At 34.5% G+C, this 22,848-nt stretch overlaps 2 protein-coding genes across 2 annotated transcripts in view; both read right to left on the bottom strand.

Annotated features, from left to right (window-relative positions):
• LOC136042497 (large ribosomal subunit protein uL30m-like) overlaps nt 1-4,649 on the bottom strand; it is a 36,862-nt gene extending 32,213 nt beyond the window's left edge. Inside the window, exon 1 of the mRNA XM_065727464.1 lies at nt 4,564-4,649. The gene's annotated coding sequence lies outside the window, so the exon portion shown is untranslated. The remainder of the gene's footprint in view (nt 1-4,563) is intronic.
• Nucleotides 4,650-11,238: 6,589 nt separating this feature from the next.
• Nucleotides 11,239-22,848, bottom strand: part of LOC136042482 (gastrula zinc finger protein XlCGF7.1-like) — a 41,940-nt gene continuing 30,330 nt past the window's right edge. The window contains exons 4-6 of the mRNA XM_065727446.1: nt 19,086-19,281; nt 14,260-14,459; nt 11,239-11,611 (exon numbers count right to left, since the gene is read on the bottom strand). Coding sequence (XP_065583518.1) covers nt 11,393-11,611; nt 14,260-14,459; nt 19,086-19,281 — 615 coding nt within the window. The 3' untranslated portion in view covers nt 11,239-11,392. The remainder of the gene's footprint in view (nt 11,612-14,259; nt 14,460-19,085; nt 19,282-22,848) is intronic.

Genomic DNA, 22,848 nt, shown 5'->3' with positions numbered 1-22,848 from the left:
ATATATTTTTTGAGTGGAGTTCAAAATTTGGAGGAAATTAGATCTTGCAGGGATGATTACAAAAAAAAGAAATTCAGAGACAATGTTGTCAGATAGGCAAAAATTGTGTACATTTTGTCTTTCACAAGGCTAGAACTCAAACTTAGAAGAACTCAGTCTTCATTGACAGATTTCAGCACCACATTCCAAAATCTGAAACAGTGAAGCATTTTTTGACAGGTTACATGAGCTTTATGGACAGATTATTTTTTTCTCAGTCTCTGGCTTGACAAAAAAATATTTTCCTAAATTCTTGTGCATGTCAGAGAACTAAACAAAAGTGGGAATCAAAGACAATCTAATGAAAAAAAAAACTTGCCAATATCAAAGGTGATATTTTATATTATTCTCTGGCTGATATGCTGAATTATTCCCTATCAACAATGGAAATTGTGATTAAAGAACTAAAAAAAAAAACGTATTCAGTATTCTAGTCTTACAATATAGAAATGTTATATAAAAACAAGGAATTTAAAGGCACATCTGACAAAGATAACTAATAGATGGGATTTTCTAATTAAGAACAAAAGAGAAAAGTGATCCTTGAAGGTCACATCACTCCAAAATGCCATTTAGGTAAATGACATCAAAGTTTACTTCCTTACACAATGTTTCTATGACATTGCAATTCTAAGCTCCAAAAAGATGTAAATTTTGAAACTTAGTTATCAGAACAAAACATTTCATAGCTTTCAAAAACATAAATTTCAATGAGAAGAACAACCAAGTTAAAGATAAGAAATTAGACTAGCCATTGTTAATAAAACTATCTGCAAAATTGTAGGTCAAAGACTATGTTCTGAGATTTTTTGTAATGAAACAGATGCCATAGACATACATAGGAGATCAAATTGTACTTGGCAGGATCCTTCAATAGTACTGGTTTTTATTTTATTTATGTCTCTTTTCAAATTTGTTTTGTACATTTTTTAGTCAAATATAATTTTTATCTTTGACTAGTATTCAAGATCATTTGCTAAATTATGCAACAAAGAAAGAAAATATAAACTTAGCTTCTAAAAAACAGCTAACCCTCCTTCTATATTGCCCCAAATTTTATTAAGAGTTTTATTTTCATTGTCATCAGATGTTTTTTCTTATGTCATATATGTCAATGGTAAATCTATTCAACATAGCAGGTGTAGGATAAAGGTCCCTGCAACACTTTCCCTGGCAGTTCTTATGGTAAAATTCTTTGACTTCTTGCTATCTTGGAAAGGGTTTAGGTTAAGAAAATGAAACTTTCAGGGATGGGTCTACAGGCTGAAGTATGTCCTGGGAGGGTACTTTAAAGTACCCAAATTCACTCCTTCTCCCTCTAGAGGGCCCTGAAATTTGTCTACATGACAGGTATTTGTCAAAATTTCACCTATTGAAATCCCAACAACATTTTACCTTAGTTTTCAGTAACTAGTTGCTTTTTCTCTGCCTTTAGTTCTGAAAATGCAATTCCTGTTATTTGAGTAGAATTTTCAGCCATATAAATTTTTTTTCAAAATTTGGGAAATGTATTTGCATATCTTTAAAACCTTATAAAATGGGATTGAGCAATGTTATGAAGCTGAAAACAATTTTGTTATACTTCAATTAAGCAGAAGATCTATTTTGCAAGGTTTCACTTTTATAACACATGTATTTTTAAAGGTCATCAAAGGTCAGGGCCCTCTAGAGGGAGAAGGAGTAGAGGTAGGTACTTCAAAATACCTTTCCAGGACATACTTTAGCCTGTAGACCCATCCCTGAAAGTTTCATTTTCCTAACCTAAACCCTTTCCAAGATAGCAAGAAGTTAATTAACTAGAATTTTACTGTTCTTATTCAATTCAATTCAATTTATTTATAACCCATCTACAAAAAGAGGGCAGAATGCCCTTAAGATGGAGTAATAAGAGAAAAAAAAGGTACAAATAAATACAAATCAACACAATCAAACAATTAAATAAGTAATGCTGACCATGGGTGAGACACTATCAACATAGAAGAACAAAAATCATGAAGCCTTTTATCAATAACAGATGTAGGAGAAACTAGGCGGAATTTGTTCACTAAGTAACTATTTCTAGTCCAAGGAGGGTAACTGAGAAGGAATTTAGCATAACGAAAATATACTCTACAAACAGATAGTTTCTGAGGTTCACTAAAAAACTGCCAAACCGGACAAAGAGAAAGGAGATGAGGTACAACTAGGCTATTATAAATTTTCGCAAGATTTAATTTATCAATATATTTAATATTTGATGCAATTGAAGCATAAGCAATTCTCAGTTTTTTCTTCAAAAGTTCAAGGGATAAATTCACAGTTTCTTTCATATTTTTTCCAATAGGCATTCCAAGGTAACTAATTTTTGAGAAAGGGGGACATGAACATTAGCTAAAGATAAAAAAATATGGCCATTTGTCTCTTTAAAATTGAAAGCTACAACAGCAGTTTTATCAACATTGAAAGAAAGCCCAATATTTTTATATTCATTATAAAGCTGATTAAATGCGTTTTCACATCCACTAAAAGTACAGCTTAGATTCAAAACATCATCTGCAAAAGTTATTAAAGACAAGTTAAATCCATGGTGAATAAAACTAAAATTAACAGAATTTTGGGCATTTAAAACAGAGTTATTAAATAAAGAAGGTGAGGTAAGGCCACCTTGACGGACTCCTTTCAAAATATCAAAAAGGGAAGATCCCCCCTTTAACTTCACCTTAAGGTGATGGTACATATACAGAAGGCACTTCACTATACAAAAATTTACCCCTCTTTTATATGCTTCAAATAAAACTTGGGAAAAAATGCAAGAGTCAAAAGCACGAGCAACATCTAAAGTACAAAGGATAATATGGGATCTACTTCTTTCTGCATCAGCAAGAACATTCATTAAAGCAAAAAGGGCATGCTCCCAGCTAATACCTTTTTGGTAACCAAACTGGTGAGGTGGGACATAACATTTAGAAACAATTTCATCCAAAATAACTGACTCAAACAATTTAAAAATAGTACAAGAAACTGTTATAGGTTGGAACGAATCACACAAAGTAAAATCCTTTTTGCCTTTTTTCGGGATAGGGGTTATTTGACCAACTGTAAATTGATAAGGAACAACTCCGTTTTCAATAGACATTTGAAAAAGTAGAGATAAATGATTAAAAAGAAGAGCACTTGCATAATCAAAATGTCTTGCAGTAATTCCATCAACTCCCATGGAATTTATTTTCTTTAGTTTTTGACAATAAAATGATACATCACTTGGCTTAATAATAAATGTTGAAGGTTTGTGTTTCTTCAGACAAGCACAAGGGAGTTCAAATTTTTTCCAGAGCTTTGAAGGGTTCTCTGCAATTTTATGAGTGTTTTTCTCAATAAGATCAACCTTATCTTTTCTTAACACTTTAGCAAAAAAACGTTTAGAACATAGCTGCTGACCATTTATAGTCCCAGACTTAGGCCTGCCGCAATCCCTCTAAACATTCAGCCAAATTTTAGAAGACTTGCATGCAGAAATAAGGGAAGGGTTTTTTGCCCAACCCTGAACTTGAGAGCCTTTCCTAATATGCTTGCACGGGACAGCTGAAGCTTCAGCACACTTTAATGCATGGTTAATTACAGCTAGATAGGTGGTAAGTCTGATGGCTATTTCTTTTTCACTAAGGCCAGAGCATGTGTACAACAAATGAAAGGGCACCTTTATTTTATTTAATATTCTGTCACATTCAAAACAAAACATCTCACGGTTAACTTCTTTCCAGTCTTTTATATAAAACCACTTTTTATCTGGCTGTTTAGGGGCATGAAATGAAGCATTTATTTTCAACTTTATTGGAAGGTGATCCAAATAAAAGCCATCACAAATTACCTTGACAGTTTCACAGGGGAAAGATGCAATAAAATGATCAAGGTTAGAAGTCACTGACAGGACACCAATAAACATGAAAGTTTGCACCAGATTTTTTTACATGCACAAAATCAGCACAATATGTCAATCTGAAAAATTCAATGTGCCATCACCTCAAAAAAGTACCTAAATGGCACAAATGTGCACCACTTGGCCATACAAAGTGGAGGTGAACTTAACCAAACACTTACTGGATTTCTTATTATGCTGGAAACATGCATTATCCAAGTAGGCCCACACTAGGTCTAAATAGAACTTTTTCCAAGCAATATTTTTCCTTGAAAGTCAACTTGAACTTCTCTTCCTGCATGTGGTAGGTTTACTTAAAAGTGCCATGGTACTTTTTAGCAGGCTATTTTAGTGAAGGGCTAAAGCTCTAGTCCAGTGGTGTCAGTAAGGAGATGGAATTTCCCCTTAGCCTCGTGTTATAAAACATATCTTTTAATATTTTCAACAAAAAAGTTCTTTTTAGAATTATAACAGAAAAATTTCAAGTAGCCTAGAATAAACTAATTTATCCCCTAGATTGAAAAAAATCGTCCCTTTTCCATGAATTGAAGCCACTGGCCTAATCTATCCAAAAATGTGTTTGGATTACGTCCCTAGTTTAAATACAATTAACATTATATTACAACAACCTAAGTCTTGTTTCCTATTTTTAAATAATATTGCCCTTTTCTATGTTGCTTAATAAAACTGCATTTTCGTGGTTTCAACGCCCCAATTTTCAGCTGAACATCTTGACGAGAATTATCTTCAGACTAACTTCACTTGTTTCCAATTTCTAATGAATGTCACAATTATTTGTATTGTATTTTGCCAAAGATTTGCTGGAGGTTTTCCAAGCATATTCTCCAAATCATGATTACCTGATGAATTATGCATCAGGTTTTTCGAGTAAAATTTATTCGACATCGAGGGCGTGTTTTAACATTCGTTTTACAAGGCTAAGAAATGAGACCTAAATTCCATCTCAAAGCGATAATCCTTGTGGCCAGCATAATTTTAAATGCCTGTGCTGTATTATAGTCACACTTACTTCATTAGAGTACGGCTATAGTTGAAACTATATACCATGTTTATAATATCTCGATTCGAACATCACCCACGTTTCAAGCATAACATTTTCGATAAGCCATTCAGAATCAAAAGCTATATTTCTGTTGCCTTGGCAAAATGAATCGCTGCAGCAACCATGTTTTAGCTTTGAAAACATAATAATGCAAGAGAAATACTTTAGTCTGGAATTTAACAAAGAAATTGAATATATTACATTGACCTTGCAGCCAGTCGAACCTTTAGTGTATGTTACTTAAATGTTTTGGAAAGAAAATATTAACCTCGCTGCCAGTTGAACCTTCTTAATCGCTGCCCAGTTCGCTGCCCTTCTTAATCGTTGCAGATTAATCTACTAACTACAAACAATTCACCACAGCACCAAGCCACCTAATGCCAACACAGCTACGGATACTCCTCCTCCATCCCAGTCTATTTAAAGCCTCTTTCTTTACACCCTCCCAGGAAGTTCCCATTTCTTTTAAATCTTTTTTTGTGAGATCCTCCTGCTCCAGCCACAGACGACCTGCTTTCTGTTTGGTCCCACACGGTTGATCGAAAAGGATAATCTTCTGCAATCTGTCATCCTTTATCCACAGAACGTGCCCCAGCCATCTCAGCCTTTCTCTCATTATGGCCCGAGAAAGCAGGACTGAACCAGACTTTTCGTACAGCTGGCTGTTTAAAATACGGCCAGTCATCTGGGTAGCAAGACTAATCCAAAGGTAATTTCTCTGTAAAACAGATTAAAACTTAAAATATTTTATTAAATCATTTTGCTGCAGCGACTTTTTATTATAATAATTGGGGAACTACATCATTGGAATTTTTTGTATGATTGTCGCGTAAAATTATGGAGAAGATTTTTCTTACACTCAAATTTATTGTAAATAATGGATATTTAAACAAATTATTTGCCTTATCCTGAAACAGATTTTAGGAACCAATAATAGGTACATCAATCAACTAGAAAAGTTCCACACCCCTGATTAACAAAAATAACCAAGCTCTAGTAGCCGAATATTACTTTCGAATCTCCAAATTGCCGGAGATCGTCAATCCAGATCCTTTTTTTATTTGTGTATATTACAAATAAAGCGGTTAACCCTTGAAATCTTTCAATTAGAATATCTCATGATAGAGAAAAATATTGCAAAATAGTCTTGTCAAAACTAGTTGGTACTATACAGCTATTCGTTACTTTTCGAATTTACTAGGTAGCAGATACCGGTGCAGCCATGGTCATATACCATAGATATACGCTGCAATAATAATAATAGGATAAAAAAGTCAGTGATATGTCAGAATAAAATACAAAAATATGATGCTTTAGAAACAAATTTGGGCTATATATTTGCAGATTAGGGGGGAGGGGTTGATGGGGGTAAAGTATAGTGGGTCTGCATGCCTAATGTGTTAAGTACAATTATTCTACATAATATGAAGTAAGAATTGTTTTCTGACTTCATATCGTTCAAATACTCCCCCTCCCCTTAATGTGCAAATGTATGGCCCAAATTATATATTTTCCATATATTCTGTCACTTCTCTTTGTCGTTTTTCATGCTAAGCTAAAAGAAACTAACGAAAAAAAAACAGTTTATAATGCTTCAATGAATGAACAACTTGAGCAGTAGGGAGTTGATCATACAAGTACCATTTCGTCTAGTGAATTGGATGTATTTGGTTTGTGTAAAATTTTCTTAAATTCAATAACTGAAACGTTAGTTAATCTTCCCAGTTATAAAGTCGTCGGTAAGAACCACCAGAATGATTAGCAAGGAGGACTCGGACTTTTTGTCAAGTCATCAATACCTGTTAAAATTATTAGTGATTTGAAACATTTGACCGTGGAGATGCGGTTTGAAACTTTAGCGGTAGAAAAACTTTACAGGAAACTCTTGATATATTGTAGCGCAAATACCGTACGTCTGTCATTATGGGTGATTTCAATGTTGATATATCTTTAATGCGTAACCATAGCACGAGTAATTTACACAGTTATGACATGACATCTGAAATGCTGTCTACATTTTGAGCCACCAGATTTTTCCCTGCATGTCGTATGCCGACTAGAGTTACGGAATCTTCCCAGTCTCTTATTGACAATATTTACGCGAATTATGGATACCGCTAAACTAAAGCAGCTGTTGAGGGGCACCAATGTTTTACCCTGTTATGAGTCCAAGGACCCGGATAAGGCGGCGAGTATATTTTTGGAAATTGTTAAAAATAACCTTGACCAAGCGTGTCCTTATCGTTGTATTACAAACAGAAGACTTAAACAGCCTACCGAAACTTGGATTACATCAAGTATACTCAAGTCTATAAATGTAAAGAAGTAGCTCTATCGAAAATACTTATCAAATTCTACTGAAGAAAATAAGCAAAATTTCAAGAATTATAAAAATACACTAACAAAATTAATTTGACCATCGAAGCAAAGTCATTACGAACAAGCATTCCTAGAGGCGGAAGGCTCACAAAGAAAAACATCAAAATTAATCAATGATTGGGTGAATCGGACGAAACAAAATGAAATTTCCAAAGAAATGACAGCAACTGATGGGACAACTGCAAAAAGGAAACAAAAAGTGATTACACAACTTAACCGCAACTTTGCTACCATCGGTGAAATAACTTCAGCACCAACAACTGTATAGCAGTCAGCTGTAGTTACTGATTTCAAAAAGTATTTGCCTTAATCGAATGACCTATCAATCTTTTTTTCTCCTGTGTCAGCTTCAGAGAGTTATTGGTAATTTCCAGGCTTCTGAAAAATGGAAAGTCAGGAGGGTGAGATGGATCTAGTACAAATTTACTGAAGAAGATTATCCTGGAAACTTCAGAGTGCTTAGCTCATATTATTGTTTTAAATACGGAAAATTCCCTGATTGCTTGAAAGCCGCTATAATACTTGTGTTACATAAGGGAGGTGATTCAAAAGATCTAAATAACTATGGTCTAGTTTCGATTTTATCGGCTTTTTCTAAACTTACTGAACGTCGTTTTTATAATCGTCTCATATCGTTTCTAGGGAGGATTAATTTCTTTCTCCAGTCACAATTTGGTTTCAAGAGAAACCATTCCTACCCAAAATACGGTTTTAGTTGTTATTCAATTTATTAATGACTTTTTAGATAAGGGTGGTATTCCAGCAACTATAATTTTGGCATCAAAAAGCGATCGACATTATTTTGGAATATAAACTGCATCATTATAGGATAAGAGGACCAGCCTGCTCTTTCATTATGTCTTACTTATATGACCGGATACAATTCGTTGCCAGTAGTGGCTCCATATAAAAAAGAGTGCAGCAGTCGAACAACATTGGGGTCCCTCAAGGATCTGTACTTGGCCTCTTGCTTTTCTTGATTTATGTTTATGACTTGAGTGACCCGTCAAAGGATCTCGGACTTACAGTGTTATTTACTGATGATACGGGGTGTAGTGTCTCTGGACCCAATGATTTGATACTTCGGCAAAATATATGTCAGTCAACTGTTAGAATCGTGTTGTGGATTAAGTCTAATCGTCTGATAGCAAATTCTGAGAAGACAAAATTTATTATTTACTCTTGGACTTCAACATCTTATCCTGGACACCAACCAATCGTGGCTTCAAACAACTTGACTATTGAGCGTATTTGCTTTGTACGTCACTTAGGAATTATCATTGATAAAAACCTGTCATTGAAGCACCATATTAGTCATCTTCAGTTGAAAATAAGCAGAAATGTGGGAACGATGCGTCACCTGAAGTTTATTTTTTCTTATAATGCATTGAGGTCCGTTTATTTTAGCTTAGTACATTATTTTCTTAGTTATTGCCCACTTGTTTATTCGAATACATTTAGAAGTCACTTACTGCCACTCCAGAGACAACAAAATAAAAGATTGCGAGTACGAAAAAATATATTCCATCTCCTGTTTCGTTTCCAAATAAATCAAGTACTCAGAGTATGTATGTTATATTTAATATCCTTCCAGTTAACCATTTTATAATGTTTCAGTCACTTCTTTTTGTTGTTCCGTATTATATGAAGGCATTGCCTGCGTCTTTTTATGAATCTGAGGTGTTACAGGTATTGGATGAGGTGGATTCAGGTCGATAGCCCAGAAGGCATTGGGTGGTCCGTCAGCTGCTAATTAAATCCGAGAGACTACATTTTTCACTTAGAAATAGTTTAGTTACAATGTGGAATAAGTTTGGTAAATATTGTAATATATCTCTTCCCCTATCAACACTAAAAAATAAAATTAAGGAATGCCTAAGGTAACATTATAGCAGTTCATATAACTGGCTTATCAATAAAGTAAATACACCACTCGATGGCTTTTTTTATGTTCTTTACGAATATAATGATCACTTTTACCGTAAATTCAAATTTAAGAACTTTTCAACCTAACCTAGTCTTATTATAAATAATTTTAGCACTGAGAAAATGTAGCATTAATTTTTCGAAAACGATGGAAAAGATGGCGCTGAGAAAACGTAGCATTATTTGTTGGAAAACGAGCATATAAGAATTGAGATATTCAGAATTGAGGTCCCTGAAAGTTAAAGTCCAAACTAGTCAACTGATTTTTTTTTTTTGCTGTCACGAGTATATATAGGAAATATATTTTTACCTCTAAAATATATCACCACCGTGATCGTCCTGATAGTGTTGCGATTCGCTGTTAAAGTATGGTAGATACCAAGTTACAGTTAGAAGTAAATTGCCCTAATTTTAAGTTATTTTAACAGAATTTTCCATAAAAGGGAAGTAGCTAGTGCTTCTAGGTAAACTTTAGTTAAACCCCTTTATAGTAAAGCATACAAGAATGAATGTAGCAACTAAGGGTATTAGCTTGATTTTAGTAGGGAACAAATTGTTAAGTATCATAATACTCACAAGACTAAGATATGTTCCACCCTAATATTTGCTGCTCAGGCACGCTACGTTCTAAATTCCAACTGTCAAAATAGTTTATAACGATTACTCAATATATTCGGTTTTGGTTGGTGTTTGCTGTAAAATACACCATCGCATGGCAGCTCGGCTTCTGAAGTTGGGAGGTCAATAGCTTTCAGATATCCAACGAAACTCTAAAGAAAAGTCTTTTTAGAACAGCAAACAAATCCAAAAAGTTCTGGCCTACGCTAGTTTAGAATAAGTAAAGTCTGTTTTTTTTTAAAGCACCCGTGGCACGGGTAAAGATGTCTGATTGAGTTGAATTAAAATCGAATAGTTGTGGGCATCAAGCCATGGCTAATGGCACGGGTAAAGGGCGGGAGTAAGTATGCGTCTCTAATTGGATCAATGCTTGTTTGTTATCTTTTAGCAAGTCACGTCCACCTAGAGTCTCGGGCATTTCGACCCATATGATAAGACATTATCATAAATCAGTTAGCCAAATTTGGAAAACGGAAGAACCAGCCTCCAAGTAATACAATCCTGACAGAAATTACAACATCAAATCCTGCCCCGTGCTTAATATAGTTTACTGCAATCGACTGCAATTGACCTTCATAAGTGAAAAGTTCCTTTGAACGTGAATGGTTTCATTGGCTGTCAGTGGCGAAAACCAGTTGCAATCGATTGCGATAAGCTATATGGACCGGAGGACTAAATACTCAGCAGTTTTCATACCTATCAATACAAAACCAGAAACTTCGTGTTTTTGCTATTTTCTGCTGATTCTTCACCAGGGTTGATTGTACCAAACCAAAGGCCTTGGAATTTCGAGAAGAGAAAAGTCACTTTCTAACGAAAGTTGAGTTTTAGCGCCCTGATCAAGAGGGGTGAAGTCATTGGGAGGCCAATAATCTCCTCTCGCGACATTTTTTCGCACCAAGGCGAAACACGAAATTGCGTATAAAGTTTAAGGTAGCACTTCTAGCCAGAAAGTGTAAAAACAAGCTCTATATCCCTAACCACAGCATAATCCGTATTCAGAGAATAATTCAGAATTGATAAAAAAGAGAAAAAAAACTCAACGCTAAGCTCTGAAAACAACTCATGACGACCTCCAAAGGCCTCGTGTTTTATATCAACGAATCATTTGGAATATAATTTTTTTTTCTTCTTTTGAGTTAAAGCCTAAGTGCTCATTTTCTGCTGTTTATCACTAATTTTTAGACGAAAAAAAAATTCTAGTCAAGTCGTAAAGATTTCTCAAAGGGATTGGTTCACTTAAGGGGATCCACAGCACTTATTACAATTTTTGTTTTAATTAATGATGCAAGTTTTGACCAACGAAACATGAAGTGAATTCATCACTAATCAATATTTAATAATAGTAAAAACAAACCTATAAAACTTGCAAAATTAATTTACTGCAACAAAATAAGATAAAAGAATAAAACAAAATTAAAACAGAAGAAAAAAACTTTTAAAAGCCAGTTCCTTAGAAGGTATACACTTATTTATGACTCTTCCTTTGGGGCAGCATGGAAGAAGAACAGCTTTTCACCTCTTCCAAATTTTTCACATAAGTCGCGTTCACACACTTTTTTGTGCTTCATGAGATCAAATTTAGTGGGGTAAGAGGTGTCACAAACATTGCATTTCAATAATGGCCCCACAAGGTGGACAAATCGATGCTTGAACAAAGACGAGTACTCGACAAAAGCTTTAGAACATTCCTGAAATAAAATGAAGTCAGAAACACATCTTTTTAGCAACTTCCAGATTATATAAAAAAAAGAAAAAAAAGAAAGATCAAACTCTCATTTCACCTGGAATGTACAAAACAACAGTGAAGTTTCTACCAAAGATGTTCAAGATGGGCAGTCTGTGGGATCTAATAATTTTTCTGGGGAAATGTAAAAAGAAAAAAATTATCATGGCAAAGCCTTTCAATTTTGTTTCACGGAAAAAGACTTCTAATCAGTCTCATCAGGGGGGTGGGGGGAGGGTGTACGTACGTTTACAGGTATGGTAACAAATATATATCCTGGCAGGAAGTGACTGAAAAAAGTCACCTATCGCTGGTCCCCTAAAAGACGCTCAAAGCGTGATCCCTGACGTACAAGTTAAACTTGATCATATGAAGAATGACTTTAAAGACCTCCTTAATCCAAATACAGATGGGCAAGATGCAACGCCATTGCTGCCACCAACAGCTAAAAGACCACCATATGAAATCGACATGGCGCCACCTTCAGCTTCAGAGACACTAAACGCGATCAAACGGCTAAAAAACAATAAGTCGCCTGGAGAAGATGGTCTCCCTCCTGAGGTTTATACGGCCTCTCCACACGTTGTAACGCAGCATCTAGAAACCATCTTCAGTCTGATATGGGAGAAGGAGACCTTCCCGTCTGATTGGAAGGTGTCAGTGATAATCCCAGTATTTAAAAAGGGGTGAAATACGACAGCCGCAACTACCGAGGGATATCACTCATGGATATGGCTACCAAAGTATTTAGGATGATTATGCTTAAAAGGTTCGAGGAAGCAAGGAATGAGCGGACACGTGAAAATCAGTGCGGATTTCAAAGAGGGAGAGGGGTACACTGACCAGATCCTCACTCTTCACCTTATTCTTCAACAGTGCGAACGTCACAACCTCCCCATAATTAACAGGTTCCTTGAATTTGTGGCTGCGTTCGACTCAGTAACCCGCAGAAACCTTTGGCGAATCATGGTGGAAGACGGTATGCCGGTTGAATTCTTGGAGCTGTTGAAAGCCTACTACGAGCATTGCAAATCGATCGTAAGAGTGCTGGGCGAAGAAACTGAGCCCTTCAGTGGGGAAAACGGAGTGAAACAGTGGTGTATATTGTCCCCTGTTTTGTTTAACTACTGTATAGATCGGATTCTAAAAAGGGCACTCTCAAGTTTTGATGGTGTTGTTATGGGATTGGGCAATATGAATGATCTAGACTCCGCGGATGAAATCGATGCTCTTGCTGCTGATACAGAAACCGCCCAAGCAATGTTAAATGAAAGAGCACATCTCTCTCAGCTACTAGGCATGAAGATCAACACGGCCAAAACTAAAGTCATGGATCTAAACATACAGTCGGATTATCACTTTGTTCTTTACGGAGAAGAATTAGAAAGAGTCGATAGCTCCACCTATCTTGGCTCAGTAATAGACGCTCGTGGAAGCTGCGACATTGATGTACAGAACAGAATCAACAAAGCCCAGGCCATCTTCTCCCAACTCAACTGTCATTTGTGGAACCGGCGGGAGATCAGGATGAAGATAAGAATTTCTGTATATAAAGCGGCTGTTAGATCTGTCCTCTTCTATGCAGTCAAAACTTGGCCACTGAAGGCGCTTCATCTCCATGATTTGGAAATCTTTGACCATCACTGTCTACGAAAAATTCTGAAGATTCAATACTTCGACAGAATCTCAAATGTTGATGTGCGCCACCACTGCTGTAAAATTGAACTCGCCGCCACGATTGTCAAACAGAGAAGACTGCATTGGCTTGGTCATGTGCTTATAAGACCCAATGATCGCATCATAAAGCACGTGCTTCTAGCTGCCCCGTCACCCGCCAGATTGGCGCAGGCGACCTGGCTGTCAATTGAAGAATTGATGTGCAACTGCCAAAAACGACCTCAATCCCGTTGGCAGATTTCGAAGATTTGGCAAAAAGTGGGAGAGCTGCTGGCTCCGGTTTGCTGAAGAGTTGGCATAAGATCACGACAAATGGGAGTCAACCATACGTAGTCTTCTGCCGGGTGAGGCGTCCTTGTCTGGTCCCACTACAAGTACAAGTAAGTAAGATATATATGTATACATAATATATAAACAATCCTATATACCATTCATTCATTCTTTTTTTTTGAAAAAAGGAAAATGTTCCAGAGCTGATGGAAGAAAATTCCTGTTGCTGGATTACGAATTCTAATTTTGTCTGAAATTGAGAGGCAAGAGGGTATAAAAAACTCAGAGATAACTTAAAATCTTCTGAAAATTTTCGTATACTTATCGGATATTTTAATTATGACAGTTTCCCAAAAAAGGTTATGGGTTAGAAACCTTAAAATATGTAGGGGTAAACAGAAATCGTCATATGGTTTCCCCAAAAAATTTCATTGGTTAAAAATGTTAAAAACGTGGGTTGTAGTTTCCGGTAGTTATTTCGTTTCTCTATATTAATTCAATTATTTATGAGAGCAAAAGTTTGTTTATGTTTATTTTATTCCTAGCTCTCTGCTAGGTTCTCTTACACCGAACTCTTTTTTTTCCATTTTGTTGTGACTATTTGTATAAATAGAGATTTACCTTACCTAACTAAAACTCAATAAGTAGAAACCTTGCCCAACTTACTTGCACTGTACAAACATACGGCTTAATATTAAGATGCTTATTCCTATGATTATTCAAGTTCCCATTGTTTGCAAAACGTTTCTCACAGATATCACACTCAAAATTTTTAACGTTATCATGAACGCTTTTTATATGAGACTTCAGACTTCTGATGGTCTTGAAAGATTGAGTACAGGAACTACATGAGTAAGGTCTGGAATCTGGAAAAAGAAAACTATCACAAGGTTGAATATCCAAAGCGAAACTAAGGTTAAGGCAGAACTTTTACTCTGCCTTCCATTTCTCTATTTCTTCTATACTCTATTTCTTACTCTGCTACCTGATATCTGTGTTTGAAGATTGATCAAACAGTTCGTGGTAATGAACTGTAAGTCACTCGACCCAACAGGAACCAAACTTTAGAAAAGAGCAACTACAAAACAAAAAAGAGCTGTTTTCGTTTTGATATTTTTTTTTTTAGCAGATGATGCATCTCTTCTGGAATATTACTTCTCACGAGATGTATGCATCTCTTTTCTTTTGCAAGAAGAGATGTATCTCTTCTCATGCTGCTGCTTTTTGAAACTTAATCAAACTAAAATCTCATTGAGTTTCAATGTCGCTATGTGAAAAAGCAATTTTCAGTCGTTGTTATCCTTCGTCCTTGTGAACAAGTTTTTACTTATTCCAATCTTCTTCAACTGAAAGTGAATATTTGTCCAAATCTCGCACAAATAGCCAAATTCTCTCAAAACTGTTTATCCGTCAGTTGTAAAGCTGGAACCTGGAAGATTAGTAACCTAATACAGCCACACTGCAGTGTAGCAGCAATTCGCTGTTTATTTTGGGGATTAGATTATGGCAAAACTAATATCACAGCTTCATAATGCATGTGACTGCCAGGCTGTCAATCAATATTGGTCTCTCAGAAAATCAACGATGCTTTTTATAGTTGTAGTATAGTGATCAATGAGTATCAAGCACACAGTAGAGTATGCATTATTTCTATAATACCAATAGCATTGGGGTGTACAACTCCATCCATAAAATAACAGCAGTAAGCTATATACAGTATACTTCAGACTTTGAATAATAATGCTCCACTAACAGTATTAGAGTAAATATGATACAGAACTTTTGACATAATAGTATATATAAAATTATGGAGTATGATATTTAAGAATAGTATATGGCTTGCCACTGAATTAGATTACATTATTAATTGTGATTCAAAAAACTATTGACATTTCTAACTGTAAGATTTGATATTTGTAACTATAACAAAGTTACATTTGTTACTTTTCTGCAAACTTCACGTATGATAATACTTTTTGCTCAAAGCAAAGCTGTCAAAATACAAGTTGTGCTGCTAAAGTGTCGATATCTATTAGTATTCTACTATTGGCAGCTTGGAACTTCACACCTGGTATGAACACTGCAAAAAGATACCGTGGGGGGGGGGATTGCAATCTTTTTTTTATTAAAAAACATAAAAAATTTGTTCATATTCATATTTGTTGCATTTCTTCCAAGTGGGAAAAACATTTGGGGGGGGGGAACAAAAAATTCATACTTACTCCCGCCGTTTACCCGTGCCAATTAAACAAATACTTGGAAAACTGTAGTTTATATGATTCTCTTAGTTTTATGACTGTCTACCTTAGTTCTGCCCTAGGGATGACGCATGGACGGATGATCGAATTATCTATTAACAAATGAACTGACATCATTTTCATACAATTCTAATAAGGGCTTATGCCAGATTTGCCTCTCACTCAATCGGACTATCTGTCTTGGTTTTTCTACAATTAGCCTGGCTTGATGCCCACAACAACTTGATTTTTATTCAAAATCAACGGACAGCTAGAAGAGAAAGCTGACAGCTTTGGAACTTTTTGCACACCTGGTTGTAAGTAGTAGTTCCTTAAGTAGAAAATAGGGTCACAGCACAGATTCTGAAGCTTAGGCGCCAATAAATATAATTTCACACAATAATTATTTTGTAAGTTCTTAGCCTCCAACTTAGCCCAGAGATTCAAAACTTCACCAGAAATAGCTTTTTTTTCACAAAACAGGGTTATTTAATTTCAAAGAACAGTCAGTCGTGTAAACTAAATAAGGGCTATTCTCGATTAACTAAAACAAGGTAAAGATAAATTTTAAACTAAAACTTAGAACTAAAAATAGATAAGTTTAATAAAATTACTTCCCAAAGTTTTGAGTTCTTGTAAAATCATTTCACTGTTTACACCCAAAACTGGATAGTACCTATCTACCACTTTTTGTTTAAATTTTTTTTTTTATTTCGTTTCATTTTTTTATTTCATTTTGGTTCCAAAATGAAGATGCACCAGAGGAGCCTTTTGTAATTGCCAACTGACTTTTGGAATAATGTCAGAATATTTTCAATTTAGCCATAATTAAATCGTGCATTAAAAAAAAAAGAAAAAAAAAGTAGAGCTTTGAGTACAGCATAGCTTGAAACTCAATCCATAGTAAGATTAACTGGTAATTAGAGTATATAATTTTAAACAGTTATTGGTAATTACTAGGAAAATTGTCCAAAAACAACTTCAATAGACCAAAATATGGCAAATCAATACAAAAAAATACGTCTAATTTGGCTTTATTTCGTAAAAATAATTGTACCGCGCTGAAGCCCGTTGAAAGGTTTACAATATAAAAAATTAAAGTTTATACTTTTGGAGATATTTCAAAGTGTTTCTAACTCTTGAACGCGAACAGTTTTTTTTTTTTTTTTGTGGTCGAGATTTACACGAGAATCCTAACTAGAGTGTTATGTTTCTATTTTCTTTTTTAACATAAGAAAACACAATAGAAAAAATAACAATAGAGAAAAAAATCACGCAAATTAATGATAAATTGCTGGAGACAGTGACTTATTATTACCAATTTATTTTACAGGAATTCTTTCTAAACTACTTGATAAGCAGATGAGGAGTTATTCATACTCTAAGAGTTAAAGCCCCCCTCCCCCCCAAAAAAAATTGTCCAGCTGGTAAAAACGTAACAAAAGTGCATATACATAAATGTTTAAGGTTATAAATCAACACATATTTTCCCCACTTCCCTTTTATGTACACAAGGAGGAACTACTATGTAATACAAATCACTCTATTGATTTTCATGAGCATCAAAATTAGCAAGTAAAAACCTTGCCGGTACCTGTGGTCTTTACCGGACAGCTTCTACTATACATAATAACTTTTAGTAATTATAACATTATAACAATTTATTTCTAACATGTAAGTATAAAAAACAAAACAATGAGTTCTAGAGAACTTGCACTTCCTTGGTTGGATGATATTTGGAAAAAAGATGGATTTATAGCTGAAATCATTACCACCCTACTTCGAAAAACAACCTAACTTTATTCTAACGCAATGACAATAAGTCACATCATACTCACGGTAGCAGTGATGATTCCAGCATCTTAAACAAAAGTAAAGGGGAATAAACACTGACAGGGAGAGAATACAAGACTTTATCCTAAAAAAGAAGTTGTTTGGCTGACCCTGACAACAGAAACATAATCTAATGACTTAAAGCCGTAATCTATGAAAAACATTAGACTAGAAACGGCGAGGAAGACGAAAAAATTTCTAAATCTCCCTGACTGGTCGAGTGACTACTCACTAGACTCAATCGTTAAGGGTTTTTGGAAAAGGTAAAACGGCACTGCTGAATTTACCAAGGGATTGGAATTTTAATATTGTTTAGTCAATCTTCCAAAATTTAAAGGTAGTACTTGCGTTATTTTACGCTACCATTAGTGGTAGTTGACGTACCTTACTGTTTGGATTGGTACCGTCAAAACTACAATATGTACCCTCTCTAGATTTTCAGGTTAGAAGGACAAAATTTAAGAGCATTTTGAAATTAACCAGATAAGTTTAACCCACCATTGCTCAAATCTTTTCATTTAAACGAAATTGTTTTCTAATTTTAAACTGTCGTAGCATTGAGAAGAAAGGCTGTTTTCCTATATTTTTGATATGGTTTCCTCTGCAAATATTTTGTAGCCTCAAGTCACTTAAAAATCTTTTAAATTGACGGGCTGTAAGAAAAAAAAGGAATACTACAATTTCTTCTATTATCTCTAGTAATCCAATAACAATAAATTTATTTGTACATCTCTAATAATCTAATCACAATTAATTCATTTGAACAGACAACTTAAACTAGAATCACTAGCTTTGACTCATTTATTAACATAAAAAATTACACTGCCATCTAGAAAAAAAGGCCGAATTAGTTAAATCACGAGCAATTGGATTACAAATAAGGAATTAGTTCCTAATTTGTTAAATAACGAGCAAAGTATATGAATAAAGACTTAAAGTTTATTTTAAATACATTAAAGACCTCATTTTCCTGAAAACTTCACTTGAATCTTTTGAGTAATCAAACCAAAAATATAAACGGTACTTGTAGGATAAGTTTTTTTCGTTAGTTTCTTTCAGCTTAGCGTGAGACAAGATCCAGAGAAGTGACAGAATAGATGAAAAATATATAATTTGAGCTATATATTTGCCCATTAGGAGGAGGGGTTAAAGTATTTGGACTGTGTGAAGTTATAAAACAATTCTTACTACATAATATACAGAGCAATCGTACCTACACATTAGGTATGCAGACCCACTATACTTTACCCCCGCCCCCAATAAGCAAATATATAGCCCAAATTTTTTTCTAAAGTATATATTTTTATTTTACTTTGGTATATTTCGTTAGGATTGAGCGTTAGAGAAACATATTAGAAGAATATTATATAGGGGAGATATCACACAAGTACCATAAAGACTTACAAAATGATGACTGCTTACCTTTATGAGTGATTTCATGAACGTTCCTATCGTTTGAAGTTTTGAAGCACTTATCACATTTTGTGCATTTATATGGTCTTTCGCCTGTATGAATACGCTGATGGACTTGCAAAGCATACTTTGTAGTAAAAGACTTCTCACAATCAGTGAATTGACAAACAAAAGCCTTTTCCCGGTTATGAATCTTTGAGTGGACCTACAAAGTAATGTTTTATTTTCCCTGCTCAAATCAAAGAGAAAAGAAGAAACCGCTGTCCTATAATTCTCCCTTATAAAGATTGGTTTAATCGCATTAGTTTATTTTTGAGACGGCATCATATATTTTTCGCGAGCCAATCATATTACTCTTTAAGAAAGGGAAGCTGAGTAATTCCACCTTGTAATGTCAATCATCGCAATTTTTTTTAGCGAACGGCATTATACCTCAAGTGTTTGTCAGAAGGCAAGCCAAATAACCCTGTCCTTTTACCAGTTATTGAATTTATCATTATTGCGACAGGAAATTTCGAGGCAGCAAAGAGAACACAAGTCATGGTTGGTTTTTTGTACTAAAGTTTTAAACAAGTAAAAAGAACAAATCGCTTTTGACACACAACATTTAAAAAAAGTAAACTATATGTTTCTCTGTGATCAAACAATTAAAATCAGACAACTAGTTGTATTGCAAATAGTGTGTAACTAATAGGTAACTGACGAAAACTACTCAAATGTACAATAGAAATAAAAAAGTATATATATATATATATATATATATATATATATATATATATATATATATATATATATATATATATATACACTATCTTTATAAGTTAGCAATAATTGTGCATGCATGTATGTTTTCGGAAACGACTCCATATTTTTTGTAAAAACTTGTATCTTGGAATATTCTCGTAAAAGAAAAAGATCTAGATGGATCAGAAGTCTGAGGAAATTCGTTAAGGGCCTTAAATTGGTTTTTGCAGATGACGTCAAGTACTATTTTAGTACATCCTGTAAGCATTTCTTATGACATCCCATAAGTATTTTCTTGTATGATTTCATGTATAGCATAAATAAAATTGTTGAGTTTCCAACGTATAAATTATGTATATAATATAATGTATTTTGGAAGGCCCATTAAAACGAAAGTTTGCAGATGCAGTTACTTTAAATGATGATTCTTTGGAACCAACACCTGGACTATCAAAGGTGATAAGATGTGAACCTCTACAACCTGAACCATTAGTTGCGACAACACCAACACGGGCAGCTAAAGCAAAGGCCATTGGTAAATTGTCTGAAGTAATCAAAACCTCAAAACATGTCAAAAATGAAAATGAAGAGCAAAGATATGGGCGGTTAGAAGATACGTGAAAACGACAATTAGAGCGTGTTAAATATGAGATGAAGAGCAAAGACACACGCGGTTAGAAGACATGCGACACTGAGCAAGTGAGCGAGATAAAAATGAAAATTAAGAGGAAAGATACACGCAGTCAAAAGAAAAGTGGCAGCGTGTCAAAAATGAAAATGAACAGCAAATACATACGCAGTTAGAAGACATGCGACACTGAGCATGTGAGCAAGTCAAAAAAGAAAACGAAGAACAAATAGACACACGGTTAGAAGAAAAGTGGCGGCGTGTCAAAAATGAAAATGAAGAGCAAAAACACGCGCAGTTAGAAGACATGCGACACCAATCACGTGAACAAGTCAAAGAAAATCAACCTGGTAGGCAAGAATCAAAACATGTTAAAATTGAAAATGATAGTGGTGATTGGGTTTGGGATTTTGATATGGATGAAGTCATCAGTCATCACCCTTATTAGAACCGTATAAAATGATGTAGCTGATTTTTTTTAATAGATATGTCTATCTATTATCAGTCCAACTAAGGCAAATAGTCATACAGCAAAGCTAATTCACTCTGAAGTGTGAAAGAATACCTATTACTCGGCTAAAATGTGTTAATGAGAATTTTCATATTTTCATTTTCAAAACCTGAAACCGTAACTATTCTAAAACAAGTTATTGTGTTTCTAAGATTACTCCAATGCATCTTCCTCCACTAGCCATATATACTGAGCTGTGTTTACTTCATAGAAGGTAGGCAAACCCGTAAACGACTGGGATAAAAATGTTTCAGTACTTTTAGCTTAAAGAATAACAGACACAGCTTCATTTTCTGCATACTTAAATAAGCCCAGACTGTTCAGCTACATGCAGTAATTGACGCAGTTGTTGTTCTGTCCCGGAAAGTTTGAAAACCTTATTTTCGATTTCTTGTATAATCATGACACATTATAAATGTTTGCACTCGTTGGTTTAGAAGTTTAGGCTATTACGTCCGATATCCACCATTAATGTTGCCAAAACAAGAAAAAACAAAACTAAACAAAGAAAACAATTAATCCTTAAAGAGAAGTTAGACCATATAATGAGGTGGGTGGGATATTTAAAAAATAGAGATTAAACAAAATAACTATATTAGATAGAAATTAAATAATTCTATTTTAAATTTTGAATAGAAATCAAATAATTTTATATTAAATTTCTCTCCACCTAATCAGATTCCCATGCCATTATAATATTTGCAATATTCCTATTGCCAGGATATTATCAAACTGACAGTGGTGAATCCCAAAGAGTAAAAGATTTTTCTAATTTTATCAAAAACGAGAAAGATCTTTGAAGTGATTCTAAATATTTTATAAAAGCAAAATATTTTACTGATTAAACAAAAAATGAGAAAGATTTTCGAAATGATTCTTTGGCGATTTTCGATGGGATCCTACGGTGATTTTCAAAATGATTCACTGGTGACTTTGGAAATGATTCTTCGGTGACTTTCGGAGTGAATCTTTGGTAATTTGCAAAGGATTTGTTGGTGACTTTCGAAGAGCAAAAGATTTCGCTAGTTTATCAAAAATGTCGTATATTAAGGAATAAAATTTAAAAAGAGACGAAGCAACTGGCATTACCAAAACCTCTTGTTTCAAAGAAAAACTCTTGCCATTTCACCATGAAATGAGTAAAAATTTACACTAGATCAAGAATTGTCATTGTTAATCAAATATTGATCCAATTGTAAGCTTTCTGAGTATTCTTGATGAGCATTCCCTCAACTTTTTTTTTTTAATTCCCTTTGAATCCGTGAGTATTTTGCCATGGCTCTACCATATTTCTTATGTCATAATACAAAAAGTTTCCGCTTGTTATTTTCTTTGTCCGGAGCCGATGGCGAACTATGAGCCACTCTGTTTTATTACAATGCATAGGCTCGTGGCACCAGGTCGTCAACAATATCTGATAAGCCACTATTCTTTTACCTTGTTCCGCTTATGAGTGATTCGCTGATTTGGTCTTAACAATTGATTTTTGTGCTTAGCGTCGAATCTAAAAGCAAGTTTAATTTAAATAAGTTAAATTACGAGAAAGAGAACATTTCTCGTAATGCCTCAAACACACTTTTCGTTCCGCATTTCTCTATTAGAATGTGGTATTTCTAATAAAGCCACTTACTGAGGGCACAGGGCAAAACTATTTTTTTTTATTAACTAATTATAAAACTAGAAAACATCCATAAAATTGCACTATACTGCATACATTTTGGCCTACTGAGGCTAATTTTTCCTCCAAAGTGATCGATATTGACAACCTAACTTACTACTAAACGACAGCCCAACTTAATAGATTCAAAGTCGCCTACCCAATTTATAATACCCTAGAAAACAACTAGCTAATTACTAGATTTTAGAAACTTAGAAACGTTATTCTATAA

The sequence above is a fragment of the Artemia franciscana genome, chromosome 2, assembly GCF_032884065.1.
Source record: "Artemia franciscana chromosome 2, ASM3288406v1, whole genome shotgun sequence".
In the NCBI taxonomy this organism is placed as follows: Eukaryota; Metazoa; Arthropoda; class Branchiopoda; order Anostraca; family Artemiidae; genus Artemia; species Artemia franciscana.
Note: the sequence above shows the minus strand (reverse complement) of the source record. Positions and strands in the feature narration are given on the sequence as shown.